Below are 20257 nucleotides of genomic sequence, written 5' to 3' on the forward strand. Positions count from 1 at the left end.
AAAGCCCTATTAAGTATAAGGTTTCACTAGATAATGTGACTACTAAAAACCACCTCACTGTCATTCAGTGTGCACACAGAAACCTTACATCCGCAACCACCCCATGCTCTCCAACAAAATAAAATCTTAGCAGCACAATGCAGAAATAAGTGAAGAAGCAGCGTATGATGCAGCCAAAGTGGATAAAAACATATAATGAACATTTCATGCTAATTCTGGAAATAAACAGGAGGGAAACCCCCAGCAACCTGGATAGGCTTCAGTCACAGTTTCATTTTCATTTTCGCTTCCTGTATATTCTGTAGAAAAGCAAGACAAAAGAAAAAGGAAATATGGGGGTAAGGGATCAAATGATTACTGGGGAATCTAATTGCACATGTCAAGATAATGGAATAATCCTGTAGCCAAGAGGCTATTGGCAATCCTAAACTATGGTATGAAACTGTTGAATTTGCTTTCTCATTCATGCATGAAATATTTGTCCCATTACATGGCAACAGTTCTCTGAAGTTCTCCCTCCCATTCTGTTCCCAGTCCTTTAGCTGCTGACTCTTGGTGGGGTATAGATCCAAAGTACTTGTTTAAATGGTCACTCCTCATGCACGAGACTGCATAATGAAAACTGGCAGATGATTTGACTGTAAAGGGCAGCTATGCCAGTTCTTACCCGACATCCACGATTGTGCACTTTGAGGTAGGAGCTGCTGGATAACATCAGGTACAGGGCCTCTAGTTGAGGTTTCAATTTCTAGTGCTGCAATACTGAGCCTAATTGCAACACTCTTCGAGGCAAGGACAGACCTATGGCCGTATAGCTGAGTGCTAATATATGCATGTGCCTTTGCCCACTAGCTATAAAATTCACCTTATCCATTTTGCTGAAAAGCAAATTGCATTTAATTCGTATTTGAGTAACAAGACTTTGTATTGAAAACAGCTAAGTGGTTCCTAAAACAGACTCTTGTTTGTAAAATAGTAAAACATAAACATTTCATGCATGAATGTGTCACTAAGACTAGACGCAATCATTCCCATATCAGGTAATCTTTTCTAAATAAAATGCAGACAAAACAAACATTACTAGTTTTGTTCTTGAAACCTTCCTCCACCTCCTTTTTTGAAGGCAGTGACTCATGCTGGAGTACAGATCCAGAAACCACCTGGAACTTCAGCTGTGTGGCTGGTCAACAGTCAGCCTACACAGCAAAGGTTAGCAAACAATTCAACAATTTGAGTGTTTGAGTTGGGGGGTGGAAAACAATAAATTACAGCTGAGCTTGATCCTGTCCTTGTGACATTTGCATACACAGGTTTCCCACAAGCAGTCACTGCACAGCAAATCAGCTGTTTGAACCTTAGTTAAAAGCACTACGATAAAGAAAACTAATTTACTTCCACCAGTAGCCTTTAAAACGGGGGTCCCCACACCATGGGTCGAGGCAGCAATGTCAGCTACGAAGCTCATATTGAGTTTTGACAGCTGAGAGCCCCTTTAAATGTTTGTTTTTTCTACCCCACTGTCGGTGGGTGTGGCTTAATTGCTCTGAGGTCCAATTGCTGCTATGACCACAGACTTTAAAAAGGTGGGTCGTGATTTTTTTCAGGGTGAACTCAGCAGTTTTAACCACCTCCCCCACTCAACAACTCTCTCGCCTACCCCCACCTCCATCCATCCACCCCCCCCCCACCCGATTTTTACTCTAAAGTCACGAAGTCCGAGGCATTAGAACAGGGTCACATCTGGCAAAAGTTTCAGAAGCACTGCTTTAAAACCACAAACAGAGAATAAAACCCAGAGTTTAATATAGTACTGACCTAATTATTCCCACCCGCAACTGACACACAAAAGCAATTTTATACCACTTTACCTTGCCAGCATGCTCCCACCACCAATTGAGTTTCAATCTTTGAATGATGCAGGGGATAATCTTCAGTAACTAGGAATGGATCGTACGATATTCCATCCACATATAGGGCCACAGTCGGGATATCAACATTTAGTACGTAGTGATGCCATTCTTTATCACACACCTACAAGACATGGGGAAGCAACATTAAAGGCAGGAACTGTGCTGTATCTGTACAGCAAATGAATACTTTAGTTAATTCTTTAAGACATTCATCCAAACCCATAAAGTAGCTTTAAAATAGAACATCCAATATGACCCGAGAGTTTGGCTGTCACTAGAGTATTCTAAACAAAGACACCCATTCTACACATTGGATTAGCTTGCTTGAACACTTACTAATGGTAGCATCAGGAACAGCAGCAAATTCTGATACAACTTTATGCATTAAATTGAAGGAGAGTAAATTTACACAGTAAATTCTGTCCCAAAAACGTGCCTCAGCCCTAAGTTCAAAAGATTGCGTTAAGATTTTTTTGTGCAACACTGTGCATATAAATGACCTAGCAGGTTAATATCAAATCTGAGCAATTTTGATCTGGGAATTGGGATTAGGATGGCCTAAATTCAGCTGTCATTGCTTTAAGGAACTTATCACACAAAGGAAATTTGCATTCAGTCAGAGCAGGATCTGAACCCAGGTAAAAATCCAGTGCCAACCCACTGAGTCACCTACTTTCCCAAATATATTTATAACTTAAAATGGAGTTACATGGATAGATTCACTAACTTTCACAGGTTTCCTTCATAAATCCAAAATCCATTTTTACATTTTAAAAGTTTTATCTGTTATCAGATGGCTTGTCACCCAAACTGAGCCTAATTGGGGAGGGCAGCAAAATTGGCTCCTTTCATTGTGTTATTATTGTACAAGAAAATATGCCTTTGAAGATTTGTAAATGTAAAGGTTCAGTGTAGTACACAGCTGCTGCATGATGAAAACAAGTGCACACAGAAGTTCCACCTGTAAAAAAACACAACCAGGAATAACAGCCTAATATTCCAGCAATAAAACTGCACTATTTGCAGCTTGTTGACTAAGTTTGACCAGGATATTATTCACACAACAAATGTATATGTGGTTACACAAGATTTTCCAAACCTGATCCAGCTTCCAATGGAACTCTGCAGGTCGAAAGTTCTCATTCTCTGAAGGATTTTGTCGGAAGAGGAAAACCAGACGACAGTTGTGCACATAGAGGGAGTAGTGGTGGCGATTCATTTCTGCAAAATGAGTTTGAAACAGTATAAAACAAATATGTGGCACCAAAATCAATTTTAATTCCTGTTAAAGATTACATTTGGCACTGTCACGAAAGTGTGCATAATAACAAATGATGATTTTTAATCCACTGGCTAGGAAACTGAACTGAACTTTCGAAAACAGACTAAAAAAGTGTGACTTGAGCTGGCAACAAAGATGACCACCCAATTTGCATCACCACTTTCGACAGTGAAAGCAAGGCATCAAGGCAATTGCCTGGGATATTCAAACAGGGGGTTCCCAGACTTGAACTCAGCTACAGTGGGAATATGATAAACCCAATCACTTGAACAACGGGGCACTGACTGAGGTGGGGGGGGGGGGGGGGGGGGGGGGGGGACAGAATTCCCAGGGATGGAATGATTAAGTTACAAAATGGAAATATATTTGAATCACCAGTCATATGACAGGCCCAGCTTTTGGTGTTTAAACTTCTGCTTTCTCTGCAACAGGAGGACAAGCAGCTGAGATGCTGAAGAGAGAAGACCTCCTTCCACCCCTTCTCTCTCTCTCTAACCTACAAGCTTCGAACCCTGTTAGCCGACCGAGACCATTCAAGGACACCCCTGCTGCAGACAGACTTCTTACAATAATTCAACCCAGCACTACAACCAAATCAGCTGTCTACTCCTTTAATTAGAATCATCAGGACCACCAAAGGAAAGTTGCAAATTCAGTCTGAAGCCAGCCAACTCACTGAACTACAGACTGTATACCCCTTTTATTTCTCTGGACTCTAAATTGACAAATCTATCCTTCCCCAGTCTGTAATCTATTAGTGAGCCTGTGTGCACGTGAAAGTTGAAGTGTATTTTATTATTTTACTTGGATCAGTTTAAGTATAACCTAATAAATTAGGAGAAAGAGTAGGCCATTCGTCCCCTCAAGCCTGCTCGACCATTCAATAAGATCATAGCTGATCTGACTGTGGCCTCAACTCCACACTCTTACCTCTGATGGCCTTTGACTCCCTTGTTAGTCAAGAATTTATCTACCTTAGCCTTAAAAATATTCAATGACCCTGTCTCCGCCACTCTCTGGGGAAGAGGGTTCCAAAGACTCTGAACCTTCAAAATAATTTCTCCTCATCATCTTAAGTGGGAGAGCCCTTATTTTTAAACTGTGTCCCCTAGTTCTAGTCTCCCCCACAAGGGGAAACAACCTTTCAGCATTGACCCTGTCAAGTCCCTCAGGATCTTGCTATGTGTCAATAAGATCGGCTCTCATTCTTCTAAACGCCAATGGATTCGGGCCCAGCCTGTCCACCCTTTCCTCATAAAACAAAACTGCACACAGTACTTCTGATGTGGTCTCACCAACGCCCTGTACATCTGTAGCAAAACATCCCTTTTATATTCCATTCCCCTTGTGATAAACAACATTCCATTTGCTTTCCTAAACACTTGCTAACCGCTTTCTTTGTTAAACACAGGGAAACCTGTCCAATTGGTCCTTTTGTGATCACAGCACAAAATTGGCAAGTGTATCATTTTCAAAAAAAAACCTGCTGTGGTCAAATGAAGAGAGGGAAATGAGGGGAGCCATTTGACCACCCCCCTCACAGAGCAAATAATGGGCCAAAGAGCAAAAACCTGACAAATTAAAGGCTAATTCATGTTGGAAACATCAAGACATAAGTTACAAGATGTGGGTTTGTCACCATAATCCTCCATAATACTTGAGTTTCCAGCCTCCGCCATGTTGCTGTGTGGAGGGCAAACATACGGCTGGTGTGGGGCATAAGGGGACCCCAGTTGGGAAACAGAAGTATTTTTTTGATTTGCAACATTTGACCGAAAGTAAGCATTAATCTACAGGCTGATGCTACCAAACTATTTGGCTCCTGCAGCTGACTACTTATTCTCACCTCAGGTTATTTAACAAAATATAAATAATGAGTTTAGAAAATATTAACACTGTATAATAGCATGCCGTTATTTGCAACCTTTGATATCACATATAGATGATTAATTTTTCTTGCTTAGGGTTTTATATAGAATTTTATTAGAAATTTGTAAGGAGCCACTCATTTGTGCACCTAGAAGGCAACACAGCAAAGCATGTTCCTGTTCTCAGCAGACATACAGCTATTACATAGACTTTCCAGCAGAGGTCAGTAGAAAGCAATCAATAATGAGAAACCAAGTTACCTATATTTCCTTAGCCCAATGATGCCAAGACCATTATAAACCAGCTAATTCAGGGAGACAATGAATCAAACTTAAGAGATACTGAGGTGTAAAAGATAGTGCTATATTAGGTAATGCTTTAACCTCTAGTCTATCGAGGAAGTTACTGATGACAGAATTGATTTATTGAAGAGAGCCCCTTCTTAATGGGAGACTAAATTAACATTTGTCTGTTTAAACTACTCGATTCCATACCAGATGAAGTAACTACACAAATATATAGTGCATAATTTTGCAAAAACAAAAGCAATACATATGGCCTGAACACATTTTAATTTTCACCTTGAACAGCTAAATAACACTAGAACAACGGGAACTGACTTCAGGAACATCTTGAGTTTTCTAGCACAAAAATATATTTCTACTCAACTTCAGAAATTCAGTCTTGATGTTCATCATATCTCTTCATTCCAAGTGATCATGACCAGCATCTGCAATGCCAGCCCAATTTCATCACTATTTGATCTGGTAACTCAATCATGCTTTCAATCTCCTGAGTTTTTTTTCAGACTGTCACAGCATTTCCCATGATTTTAATCTTTTCACTAACTTGAAAATAAATACAAAATATCTGAGATTTATTAATGTTCTCTAAGTGGGAAGATTCATTACATCTATGACCATGTAAGTAATTTGAACTTCATTATCTTTTTAACGTGATCCTGAAAAGACAAAGTTTCAGTCATCAAATGTGCTTGGAACCATCGATTTTCTTTTTTTAAAACAGGCATCTCTTAGAATGCTGATGGGACCTTTTAACACCTTGCATTTCTCAAGTGCCTTAACAAAAGTAAACATCCCATGTGGCTTCACAGAAGACAAAAGCTGGCAAGCCAAAAACGACATAAGGAGGGGCGAGTAGAAGCTTGGTCACAGAGGTAGATTTTAACAAGGGTCTTAAAGCAGAAAAGGCAGAAATTTAGGGAACTCCAAAATAAACTCATGCATACCTCTTTTGTCAGAATTGCAAAAGATAGTTTCCTTTTCTCCATGAATACTAGAACCAGGCCCATGCCGCATCCACACAGAAATCGTAAATGGTTCCTTGAGATTTGTTGTCAGAACACCTTCTGGGATTTTCACAGCTTGAGTGCCATTGAATTCAAAAACTTGATCACTGTCGTGGCCATTATCAGTGGGAAGACCGACTGTCCAATTTGTATTGCTACTTGGTGAGGGAAGGAGATCAATTGTACCAGAAGCAGCACCTGTAATCAAGAATTGAAATTAGACATATGCATTACAGAGAGATGCACAAGGCTTATACTGACACTAATAATTAGTAATGGCACATTAAATAGACCCACCAGCACAACATGACTGCAGTGTATTCCATTAACAAGATGCTCTGCAGCAGCTCGCTAAGATTTCTTTAACAGTACCTCCCAAACCAACAACCAAGACTGACAAGGGCAGCAGGCTCACAGGAATGCTACCACCTCTAAGGTCACCCTTCTAGTCAGACACCACCCCCACTTGGAAATACATTGCCGTTCTTTCATTAAGTTAAACTCCTGGAATTCCCTACCCAACAGAAATGTGGGAGTGCCTTTATGACGCAGACTGCAGTGGTTCAAATCTTTTCAAGGGTAACCAGTGAAAGCAATAACTGCTGGCCCTGCTAGTGATGCCCATATCCCACAAATTAAAAAAAAGTTATTTTTAGTTAGAATCATTTGTTTTGTCAGACATCTATTATATCAATCAGTTGCATTATTGAAGATACTGGCCAACTTCACACTTAAATATTGGTATTACTGATGTCCTAATAAAAGCTAGCTGTATGAAAAATTCAGAATTAAAAAAAGTGTTGTAACATCTAGCACATCTGTGTTATAAATTTTTTCACTATAAATTTGCAAAATTCCACAAGCTTTCTATAGTTTACACATCATCATCTGGCTTTTTTTTTGAAAGAACTTAAAAGAATAAGGAAAGTCATGTGAAGAGTTCAGCTGGGAAAAGATTCATCTAACCTATTGGAGCTTACCAATTACCCAGAACTACAGAAATGTAGAATATTAACTAAACTTAATCTCAATAAATGTGGCTCATGTTACAAATCACAACGTTCTTGTAAAACCAATCAGGCACAAAGAATTGGTTTAGTGCCAGGTTAAGTTAGCAAAATGTTGATTGACAGTACACACTTTTGAACATTTGAAATAATGCTACTATAAACAAAAATGAGACATAATTGAATAAACTTTCTTTGGTAAGTTCACCTTTTGTCTACATTAAGTGCCCACTTTTGGTGAATAAGATTTAGTGCTTGCAATCAAAATCCCTGTATTAAATGAACAGTAACTTTGCTTTTATCAATAGGGCTGCATTTCAGAATATTTAAGCCATAGATTGTATACGGATGTACCTTTGAGGCCAAGTTTGGAAGACTATGTTCTTTTGGCTGCAAAGAAGAAATTCACATAGCCTGTGCACTTAAACAATAATTAAGGTTAAAAAAAGCAGAATTGTTACTTGCAGTAAAACCATTCAGGATACTTGGGAACAGACACAATTACAACTGGTTGTTTAGCAAAGCATTTCTTCAGAGAAATAAAAACAAAAAACTGTGGATGCTGGAAATCCAAAACAAAAACAGAAACAGAAATACCTGGAAAAAACTCAGCAGGTCTGGCAGCATCGGTGGAGAAGAACACAGTTGACGTTTCGAGTCCTCATGACCCTTCAACAGAACTAAGTGAAAATAGGAAAGGGGTGAAATATAAGGGGGTGGGGTTGTTGGGACAGGCGCATCCGACCTCACGCCTTCTCCTCCCTCCCAGAAACATGATAGGGTCCCCCTTGTCCTCACTTATCACCCCACCAGCCTCCGCATTCAAAGGATCATCCTCCGCCATTTCCGCCAACTGCAGCATGATGCCACCACCAAACACATCTTCCCTTCACACCCCCTGGCGGCATTCCACAGGGATCGTTCCCTCTGTGACACCCTGGTCCACTCCTCCATCACCCCCTACTCCTCAACCCCCTCCCACGGCACCTCCCCATGCAACTGCAGAAGGTGCAACACCTGCCCCTTCACTTCCTCTCTCCTCACCGTCAAAGGGCCCAAACACTCCTTTCAAGTGAAGCAGCATTTCACTTGCACTTCCCTCAACTTAGTCTACTGCATTCGTTGCTCCCAATGCGGTTTCCTCTACATTGGAGAGACCAAACACAGACTGGGTGACCGCTTTGCAGAACATCTTCGGTCTGTCCGCAAGCATTACCCAGACCTCCCTGTCGCTTGCCATTTTAACACTCCACCATGCTCTCTTGCCCACATGTCTGTCCTTGGCCTGCTGCATTGTTCCAGTGAAGCTCAATGCAAACTGGAGGAACAGCACCTCACCTTCCGACTAGGCACTTTACAGCCTTCTGGACTGAGTATTGAGTTCAACAATTTTAGATCTTGAACTCCCTCCTCCATCCCCACCCCCTTTCCGTTTCTTCTCCCTCCTTTTTGTTTTTTCCAATAATTTATATAGATTTTTCTTTTCTTTTCCCACCTATTTCCATTATTTTTAAATGTATTTCCATCCATCGTTTATCTATACCTTTTATGCCCTTTTAGTCTTATTTCACCCCACCCCTACTAGAGCTATCTGTACCTTGCTTGTCCTGCTCTCCACTCTTAATTAGCACATTCCTTTAGATAACATCACCACCTTCAACACCTCTTTGTTCTTTTGTCTGTGACATCTTTTGGTTATCTCCTCCTATCACTGGCTGCTTGTCCCAACAACCCCCCACCCCTTAAACCAGCTTATATTTCACCCCTTTCCTACTTTTACTTAGTTCTGTTGAAGGGTCATGAGGACTCGAAACGTCAACTGTGCTCTTCTCCGCCGATGCTGCCAGACCTGCTGAGTTTTTCCAGGTATTTCTGTTTCTGTTTTTGTTTCTTCAGAGAAAGACATAGCAGAGGAAGATCAGTTGTTTTGTGCTTGTACACCTCCGTACTGATAGTTAATAAAAGCCTTACCACATAATCTATGGAGTGATTTTTCAGAATACGTGTCCCTGTCGCATCCTTTGCCAATATGGCTTGTTTCTAATTCAACTACTGTCTGAATGGATGTAATAGGTTCATCACATGTCTCCAGATGCATACTCGGAAACAATGCCAAGCTTCCAGTGCCAGGCTCATATTCAATTCTTTTGCTCCAACCTATATCATAAACACATGAATGGCCTTTAATATCGAGTTGACAGAAGCATCATTACCATCACAAAAATGCACAATAGCACTTCAGTACTTTACTGCTACAATTAAAGTATTTTAAGTTTTGCCACCTTGATTTCATAATTCAGTTAATAGGTAGGTACTAATGTTATATTTCAGGAAGGGAGAAAGGGTTGTTTTATATCTTAAAAGTTTGCATTCAATAGGGAATTTAAGTTAGAGCACAGATGTTTAATAGTGTAATGTCAAACAATATAAAACAAACAACTTCAATTATTTTATTATTTTCATGTTAATTCTTTTACCTTGCCAACCAGGTTTGCATGTAGGTTTAATGTTTATCTTAACAAGAACATCTTCTGTCGAACGCTTCTTCCCACAGTCATAAGCAGTTACTGCAAGCTTGTACTGCCGGTCTTTGCTATAGTTTATCTTCTCAGAGTTCTTAATATAGCCTGCAAAAATCACCGGTTTAGTACACATTAGCCCTCAGCAGGCAAAAGCACATATGGTGCTAATCTTGGCAAATGTGAAGTTTCATACTCCACCCCTCTGGTAGCACAGCAAAATTAGGATAGAGATCGAAAAAATAGCCTACAAATTGGCCATTTGATAAAATCGATCAACACCTTAAAGGGGATGAATATCCTTGGTCTAATTACAAGTTATGGATTACAATGGAGAGAAAAAGATAAAACCGATCAAAACTTTCATTCATCATTATTCACTGTCTCAATATTGGAAAGTGTTTGTATGACAGTGTCAGGCATGGTCAGAACTGGTCTCAGGTGTGAGGTATTTTATGAACAAATGTTGTCAACACTTCTTAGAATTCAGCATCAAAAACTCAAATTTAATGTCTTTTTTTGAAGTGTATGACTTATTACTTACCATCTTTATCAATAGTGAATGGCACATCGGGAGTAACAATTTCATAACTACAAATTTGGCTGAATTGAGGTGAACAGTCTGCATCAATTGCTTCCACTCTCAAGATGCTGTCGTACTTCTTTCCTTCAATGATTGTGGCTTTGTAGGACTTCTCTTTGAAAACTGGGGAGTACTCATTTATGTCATTCACTTGCATATGAACATTGGCCCTGCAAAGCAGAAGCACAAATCAGAGATACTGCAGTGGTTACTAATGAAAGGGTAGGATCTGGAAATGTGTTTAAAAACAAAGGAAAAAAAAAACCTTTTTTAAAACTCCACCTTGATGACCCATGGATTTAGTCAGCTAATAGCTGAGCCAAACACAGCCCACCACAGACCCAGATTCAGCCCCGAGTGAATGCTGAACTTGCCAGTCACAACCAGGGAAGCAGTATGGTTGCTACAATTGGTTTCAGGTGCTCAGTGAAATACTGCCTTTAATTTAGTAGAACATCCATGGTGCTTCAAGGGAGCATTGTTCCCCCACCCCTCCCAAAAGATAAAATTTGATTGCAAGTCACACAGAAATATTAGGACAGGTGACCAAACATTTGTCAAGGTGGTAGGTTTTAAGGAGCAATTTAAAAAGGAGATGACAGGTAGAAGCAAAGAGGTTTTGGCAGATAATTCCAGAGCTCAGGATCTATGCAGCTAAAGACACAGCCATTAACAGTGGAGCAAAGTATTATCTGATGTATCTAATTTACTATGAGGAGTGCCAAAATCCAGGATGCTTATGGAGCTGGAAGACCAAGAGAGAGATCAGGAGGGCAAGGCCAGGGAGGAATCTGAACACATGAACCAGAATTTTGTTGCTGGCTGTTGCTGGACCAGGAGCCAATGTAGCCAGCAAGTACGGGGCTAATGAGTGATCAGGACTTAAGTGCAAGTTAGGGACAGGGAGAGGAAAAATAAGACAGAGGGGGTGCCTTCTCCTGATACTTATCCAACAATAAATACTGGAAATGCACCTGTGTTTCACATGAGGACATGAACTGGCTATCACACCCCCAGCAAATACAGATGGTGTTCACTTTCAAAGTGTAAACACAAAGAATGGCCACTTGGGCAAGTGCTGCTCAGATGTCCAGCACCAATGAACACCTTTCACAACAGGAATGGAAATGTGGTTCAGCAACTGTGGACTATAGAACCAATCTGGTGTACAAGAACTGCTGCTTAGATCAGGTAGATATTCCCAATGTTCATTGAAAATCAGGCTGCACTTGTAAAGTTTTCACTTAAAATTTAAATTTTCATAATAAGCGATTTAAATCTGAATAATTTGCAGAGGAAAAATAATGAAGATGTTTTGCACTTCTAGTCAGGCATTTATGAAAGTTGAGATTTTCTTCCCTCGGTTGAGGGACCTTTCCATTCATTTTTGCTTGTTGATCATATGGAAGATTGAAGTAGAATTGCAAAATTCGTGCCCCATGACCCATACTTTTAGTTATCCGCAATTTTTTTTTAAAACAAAGAGAGTTGGGAATTGGGTCTGGAATTCATTAGGGCGATTCCATCCAGTGTCATGAAGCTATGTATATAATATTATTGGAAAATATTTCTTTTAGAGATTTAGTTTGTGGGTGTGTCTTAAATGGATTAAAGCCAGCTCGTCTTGGCGTTTTCAGATATACTAGTTTTGAGATGTAAAAGAGATAGAATGCATTTGCATTTCTTGAATAGAGCATTCAAGAAGGTAAGTGAAGTCTGGCACCTAGCTAGCAGAGATCAAGCAATTATGTTTATATTACTAATAAAATTGGTGCTATGAAAGGAGTTTTATTGTTAGAAGAGGCTGGTGATACAATGAGAATTTACATTGAATGAGCTATGCTAGGTATAACTTCAGCAGTTTTCGTGTGTGCAGAGCAGATGCAATGTAAGATCAAAGCAGCTGTAAGCCTACAACTGTCTCCACAGGAACCAAAGTGAAAGGAACCTCATTTTGAATTTGTAAGGTGAAAATGTGTCTGCTGAAAGTCTATGGATTGCTGTTGCCTTAATGGAGATTAGTTTGGGAATTTTTTAAGTTATGATAGTAATAATTTGTAGCCATGTGTATGTGCTTAATGTATTGTAACTTAATAAAATGTTTCATTTAGTTTAGTATAAAAACCTCTCGAGGATTGATGGTCTGTTTCCTGAATTTAGAGCTGCATCTCAAACATACCACTTTAAGCAACTGTCTTAACCTGTATTTTAAGTTTCACTCTGGGATTTTTAAATAATTCATCTTTACCGACAGGCTGTCTCATAACACCAGTGAATGATACAGTAGAAGCCAGTGACATCCAACTAATTGCTGGAAGGAGGACATGTTGGGGCGTAGCGCTTTTTTTTTTAAGAAGGCACAAATGTTTAAAGGAAATAATTAAAACCCCAGATGTAATGAAATGCTTTCATATCCATATTCTTGCTTAGACTTGCAATGTGATTTCTTTTGAAAACAATCTTAAAGGAGGAGTCATTTGCTGTACCCTGGGGTGAACCACATTCACATTTGATGAAAGATGTGATGACTGAGCTCCTTTCACAGGTAGCAAGAATAATAAGCCACTCAGAGCCTAAAGCAATGGCGAAGTTACCTTGCATGTATAAAGAACAATCTGAACAGATTTAGCTCAACAATATATATTTTAAACCTTCCAGCACCCTCCTTCAACTGGAACACACTTCTGCTATCTGCAACTTCACTTTGGCGGATATGTTATGGAAAATATTTGAGAAAGTAAACATGACAGGCATATAAAGACAGTAGTTCCATTTGCATCTTACAAGATTATTTGCATAATGACAGAACTTCTGATCCTGCAGTATTTTTTCTTTCAAGGACAGTCCTCTCACATATATGTATCTCAAAAATGTTGCTTGAAAACTGCAGAGAGAAATCTTAACTCGACTGACAGCCAATGGTTACTTGTGGATTGGAGCAATCCTTCCAAGTTAATTCATTTGTTCCTCCGGGACATCCTGATCCACTCCTCCATCGCCCCCTACACCTCAACCCCCTCCCATGGCACTTTCCCATGCAACCGCAGAAGGTGCAACACCTGCCCCTTTACTTCCCCTCTCCTCTCCGTCCAAGGGCCAAACACTCCTTTCAAGTGAAGCAGCATTTCACTTGCACTTCCCTCAATTTAGTCTACTGCATTCTACTGCTGCTCCCAATGCGGTTTCCTCTACATTGAAGAGACCAAACACAGACTGGGTGACCGCTTTGCAGAACACCTTCGGTCTGTCCGCAAGCATGACCCTGTCGCTTGCCATTTCAACACTCCACCCTGCTCTCATGCCCACATGTCTGTCCTTGGCCTGCTGCATTGTTCCAGTGAAGCTCTACGCAAACTGGAGGAACAGCACCTCATCTTCTGACTAGGCACTTTACAGCCTTCCGGACTGAATATTGAGTTCAACAATTTCAGATCATGAACTCTCTCCTCCATCCCCACCCCCTTTCCGATCCCCCCCTTTTTTTCCAATAATTTGTATAGATTTTTCTTTTCCCACCTATTTCTATTATTTTTAAATGTATTTCCATCCATTGTTTTATCTTTATCTTTTGCCTATTTCGATCCCTTCCCTTCACCCCACCCCCACTAGGGCTATCTGTACCTTGTTTGTCCTTTCTAACCTTAATTAGCACATTTCTTAGATAATATCACCACCTTCAACACCTCTTTGTCCTTTTGTCTATGACATCTTTTGTCTATCTCCACCTATCACTGGCCCTCTATCCAGCTCTACCCACCCCCTTAAACCAGCTTATATTTCACCTCTTTTCTATTTTTACTTAGTTCTGTTGAAGAGTCATATGGACTTGAAACGTTAACTGTGTTCCTCTCCGCAGATGCTGCCAGACCTGCTGAGTTTTTCCAGGTATTTTTATTTTCGTTTTTAATTCATTTGTTGTTCATTTTGCAGTAGAGGGTAGAGCAGCAGATATCTGGCAGCGCAAATTAGTTATTCTAGCAGTTGCCTGATCCATTTGGCAGCCATTGGGGTAAGAGAAACGAGGAATTAGGAACCTATTGTAACACTTGGAAGTTGCACCAAAATCAAAGAAAAAAAGTGTTTCAACTATGAACCATTTTGTATGTAAGTAAGGCCAAAAGATAACTTTTTAGAAGTGAGCAGACATTCACGATTACCATTGAAGTCCTACTGCTGATTAACAGTAATTAGGACCTCTGGTTTTACGTTGACTCACCACATGCTTTGAGCCAACCAAAAGATTACGAAGTAAATCTAAGTTTCCAAACCATTTTTTTCTGCCTCACAGTTAATACTTACTTATGAGACTTCTTCATATTTCCTCCATCTGGACCCTCTCCACAGTCATATGCCTGGATGGTAAAGGTGTACTCTTTCTGCAACTCACAGTCCATCTTCTCTTTTGAACGTATGACACCTTCACCTGTGGTTTTATCAACCACCACAGCTTCAAATGGAACATTCTGCCCATGAATTCTAAATCCACAAATCTCACCTAGAGTTTAACAAACAATAAGTTAGAGCTGGGACAATAATATATTAAACCTTTTTTTTTGGTTAAATTAATGTGCAACAGCAGTCCAAACTTCACAGCCAGGGATTGTTTTTATTGTGAGGGTCTGTGGAGAAAGCAAAGCCTGTGCCTTGTTTGGGTGAGTTCTGGGGCTTAGTAAAGGAGCATACACCTGCCTTCCAAGCCACTGGTTTACATTGCATCCATTCATGCAGGGGAGAGAGAGAGAGAGAGTGAGAGAGAGAGGGGGGGGGAGGAGAGAGGGAGGGAAAGAGAGGGAGAGAGAGAGAGGGAGAAGAGAGAAAAAAGAGAAAGAAAAAAGACAGGCATTTCACAGGAGTACTTAGGACAGCTATAACTTGTAACAGAGCCATGGCTGCTGGCATCTTCTATGCCAAGCTACTGGACAGAGCTGGGCTGCCTAATCTGACCAAGACAAAAAGTTAAAGTGCAAAGTTAAGTCCGAGATGTACAAGCATTTGATGTAGGTTCAGCACAGTTTCACAAATTCTGTCAAAATTCATTACTTTCCAAAGAAATTAAGTCTTCCTGTGCAATGTATCTGTCCATAATTAGGAAACCAAGACAAACCACTGGATGGCAATTCAGCATTAGAAATATCAGTTTGATATCTTATTCCAGAAATGAGCATGTTGCACATGTTGTGCTCATTTCAGTAAGTGCACCAGTTCTTTCAATATGCATCAAAGGCCAACTATTGAGCCTGAAACAGCCAGTACATCCATCACCACCACTGGGTTCAGAATGCTTAGTTAACCTAACCGATTTGAAAGCTCAAATTCTCCTATAAAAGGGCTTTAAGAAACTAGAATAAAGTCACAAACAGGATAATACATTATCCCACAAATCCAGTATGCATTAAAGGTCAGGCATCCACTTTCCAACCAAAGTCTTCCACAAATGTAAGGGGAATTTTTAAAGATCACACTGCAAAGGCTGGATGTCAATATTGCATAGGCTCCAAGGTCAAAACTACAGAAGACGTTGAATAGACAAAAATAGCCAGACTTCTGGAAATCCCGCTGGAAGAGCCTCTTACTGGACACCCAAGATGACAACGTTTGGCATTAGATTTTAAATACCAGTTTGATTCACATTTTTCCTTTCTCACATCCTCTTCTAAAAACATTCATTCATTCTTTAAATGCATACAGCAGTTCCTCATTGCTGGTTATTCTACTATAACCCTTCTAAGTGGCCATTTCGGTCTTAGTCAAATAGCCAGCTGCTTTATGCCAAGAAACTTCACAGCCAAGCCCAATCTGGTCTTCAAACAATGTCCAGATAGGCACACTTCCAGTGAGGGTTCTCAGAAACAGGAAACCATCTGATTGTTCCACTTTAGAGTCAGAGGTCCACAGCACAGAAAAAGGCCCTTCAGCCCATCGAGTCTGTCGGTCAAACAAGTACCTAACTATTCTAATCCCATTTTCCAGCACTAAGACCTTAGCCTTGTATTCCATGGCATCACAAGTGCACATCCTTAAATGTTATTAGGGTTTCTGCTTCTACCACCCTTTCAGGCAGTGAGTTCCAGATTCCCACCACCCTCTGGGTGAATAAATTCCTCCTCACCATCCCCTCTAAACCCCCTGCCCCTTACCTTAAATCTATGCTCCCTGGTTACTGATCCCTCCACCAAGGGGAAAAGTTCCTTCCTGTCTACCCTATCTATGCCCCTCAATTTTATATACCTTAATCATGTCCCCCCTCAATCTCCTCTGCTCCAAGGAAAATAACCCCAGTCTATCCAATCTCTCCTCATAACTAAAACTCTCCAGCCCAGGCAACATCCTGGTAAATCTCCTCTGCACTCCCTCTAGTGCAATCACATCCTTCCTATAATGCAGATCCCAGAACTGCATGCAATACTCTAGCTGTGGCTTAACCAGTGTTTTATACAGTTCCAGCATAACCTCCATGCTCTTATATTCTATGCCTTGGCTAATAAAGGCAAGTATCCCATATGCCTTCTTAACCACCTTATCTACCTGTCCCACTACTTTAAGGGACCGCTGGACATGCACACCAAGGTCCCTTTGATCCTCGATACTTCCCAGGGTGTTACCATTCATAGTGTATTCCCGTGCCTTGTTTGTCCTGCCCAAGTGCATCACCTCTCACTTATCTGGATTAAATTCCATTTGCCGCTGATCAGCCCATCTGACCAGCTCGTCCATATCCTCCTGTAATCCAAGGCTATCCTCCTCACTATTTACCACCCCACCAATTTTCGTGTCATCCGCAAACTTACTGATCAACCCTCCTACATTCAAGTCTAAATCGTTTATATTTACACCACAAACAGCAAGAGACCCAACACTAATCACTGTGGAACCCCACTGGACACAGGCATCCAGTCACAAAAACACCCCTCGACCATCACCCTCTGCTTCCTACCACTCAGCCAATTCTGGATCCAATTTGCCAAATTGCCTTGGATCCCAAGGGCTCTTACCTTCGTCATCAGTCTCCCATGTGGGATCTTATTAAAAGCCTTGCTGAAGTCCAAGTAGACTACGTCAAATGCATTGCCCTCATCTACACACCTGGTCACCTCTTTGAAAAATTCAATCAAATTGGTCAGACATGACCTCCCCTTAAGAAAACCATGCTGACTGTCCTTGATTAATCCCTGCCTCTCCAAGTGTACATTAATTCTGTCCCTCAGAATTGCTTTCAATAGTTTCCCACCACTGAGGTTAGACTGACTGGACTGTAGTTCCCTGGTTTATCCCTTCCTCCCTTCTTGAAAAACAGTACCACATTGGCTGTCCTCCAGACCTCTGGCACCTCTCCTGTGGCCAGAGAAGTATTGAAAATTATTGCCAGCGCCCCTACTATCTCCTCCCTTGCCTCACTCAACAGTCTGGGATACATTTCATCCAGGCCTGGAGATTTATCTACTTTTAAGGCTGCCAGACCACTTAGAACCTCCTCCCTTTCTATGCTAATTTCTTTAATTATATCACAGTCCTTCTGCCTGATTTCCACTCCTATGTCGTCCCTCTCACTTGTGAACACTGACACAGAGTATTCATTTAGAACCCTACCTACGTCTTCCGGCTCCACACACAAATTACCACTATGGTCCTTAATGAGCCCTACTCTTTCCCTAGTTATCCTCTTAGTCTTAATGTACTTGTAACATAACTTTGGATTTTCCTTTATTTTACCTGCCAATGCTTTTTCATGCCACCTTTTTGCTCTCCTATTTTCCTTTTTATGTTCCCCCCTACACATTCTATTCTCCTATAGGGTTTCCGCTGTTTTGAGCCCTCGGTATCTTGCCATAAGCCTCCCTTTTTCTATTTATCCAATTCTGTATATCCCTTGACTTCCAGGGTTCCCTGGATTTGTTGTTCCCCACCCTTTATCTTTACTGGAATGTGTTGGTCCTATGCTCTCCCTATTTCCTTCTTGAAAGAGTCCCACTGCTCTGACACAGATTTACCTAAAAGTAGCTTTAGTTGGCCATTGGCAGCACTCCTATCACCTTGTCTCAGGTAAGCAGTAGAGTCAGATATTTTTTATGGTTCAACTACTCACTCAAACTACCTTTCGTTTTCCCCCCCCAAAACTAGTTGATCTCCCATGGGACTGCATATGGAAAGCCAAGACCAAATATAGCCTTTAGGGAGGGCAAGGTTACTCAGCAGGGATAAATGGACCAGGGTATAGAGATGAAATTTGAAGTCACATATAATGTATTGCCATTATAAACTCCAGTTAATCTATCAGGCTGCAATTGCACCCTCCGGTCACCATTGGTGCTACATCCCAAAGCACTTGAAACTAATGGATTACTTTGAAAGGTGGGCATATTTTACTAATGATTGAATTTTACATTCAGTTTGAGGGAGAGAAGAGTGGGTCCAAGACTAGTATTTTAAACTTAAATCAGGGCAATTATGAGGGCACAAAAGCAGAGCTAGCTGAAGTGAACTTGCAAATTAGGTTAAGGGATAGGTGAATGAAGATGCAATAGCAGACATTTAAAGGGATATTCAGAATACACAGGACACTTACATACAAACTAGAAAGAAAAAAAATCAACTAGTGCAACTGAATCTTTTACTAACAGGCAAGCAGAATCTTGCTTAATGTGCATCCCGGATAACAGTATCTCCAACAATGCAGCACTCCCTTTGTACTACACCAAAGGGTTCGTGTAAGGGCATTTTATTTGAAAAATGGTACTCAAAACCATAGAATATCTTCAATCCATAACTTTCTAACTCAGAAGCAAGTGTCCCACCAAAGAAGTCAAGATGACATTTGTATAAAAGGTGCTCCTGAGGTAACTGACATGATTCCCCAACTAATGCCTAGAAACCAAACTGCTTGGGACTATACTTTCAAACTTGCATTTTATCACTCCACTGGGGCTAGCATGTTGAATAAGCTTCAACAGAATGCAACAATATCATATCTCGCATCTTAAATCTGAGTAATTTACTACTGGTCATAAGAAATAGAACGCTTAGTTGTAACAGGTTACTCAGACATTTTGGTAGTGAGCATGAAGTGACTGATTATACACTAGTATAAAATAACCTAGACTTCAAGAATGTGAATACAACTAGATTATTAGCACCAGGTTAACCTACAGCAATGACAGGTACCCAAAGTAAGAGATGTGTCATTTAGCTTATGCACTCAGGTCAGTGGAGAGTTTAGGCTAAATACAATATCTTGAATTGAGGGATATGGAAAGGATATCAAACAACTGATATTTCTAACAAACTCTTTAAAGTTAAACTTCACATCCAGTAATTTTTGTAGATAAATCTGGATAATAATGGGGAATAAAACTGATGACAGGATTTGCTGTTCCAAGTGCTGATTCCCCATTTTATGACCAGAGTTAGTGAGTTAATATAATTGTTCATGATGAATGAAAGAAAGAACCCAGGTATCACCTTCTTTGGTGAATGTCACCTCATACCTCTCTATAAGGGGAAGAAAAGATAAACAGAGGTCAGTCATCAAGGTAAGAAAGCAAAAGAATGATGACAGGGACAAAGTAAAAGGATCAATGCAAATACAAAGCAACTGATATTCAAACTCTAGTGATTGATTCATAATAGTTTTTTTAAAAATTAATTTACATGTTTTTCATATAAACAGCTCAAAGATCTTTGCAAAACATCACTGGAATTCCCAGTTTCTGGAGGCATTTTAACAAAAATATCGACAATATAGCTTTTAAAAACATACTAACCTTCGCAGTTCCAGGTTCTC

General features: G+C 40.4%; 1 protein-coding gene across 4 annotated transcripts in view; it reads right to left on the minus strand.

Annotated features, from left to right (window-relative positions):
- clstn1 (calsyntenin 1) overlaps window positions 1–20257 on the minus strand; it is an 83052-nt gene that overhangs the window by 21355 nt on the left and 41440 nt on the right. Inside the window, exons 3-11 of one of the 4 annotated variants that reach the window (XM_078557800.1) lie at window positions 19936–19965; window positions 14779–14974; window positions 10441–10649; window positions 9855–10004; window positions 9349–9534; window positions 6311–6568; window positions 3010–3131; window positions 1869–2031; window positions 249–299 (exon numbers count right to left, since the gene is read on the minus strand). In XM_078557800.1, the coding sequence (XP_078413926.1) occupies window positions 249–299; window positions 1869–2031; window positions 3010–3131; window positions 6311–6568; window positions 9349–9534; window positions 9855–10004; window positions 10441–10649; window positions 14779–14974; window positions 19936–19965 (1365 nt within the window). The remainder of the gene's footprint in view (window positions 1–248; window positions 300–1868; window positions 2032–3009; window positions 3132–6310; window positions 6569–9348; window positions 9535–9854; window positions 10005–10440; window positions 10650–14778; window positions 14975–19935; window positions 19966–20257) is intronic. The other 3 variants (XM_078557801.1, XM_078557802.1, XM_078557803.1) reach the window with 3 other exon arrangements.

Source organism: Cetorhinus maximus, chromosome 15 (assembly GCF_964194155.1).
Source record: "Cetorhinus maximus chromosome 15, sCetMax3.hap1.1, whole genome shotgun sequence".
NCBI classification, from domain to species: Eukaryota; Metazoa; Chordata; class Chondrichthyes; order Lamniformes; family Cetorhinidae; genus Cetorhinus; species Cetorhinus maximus.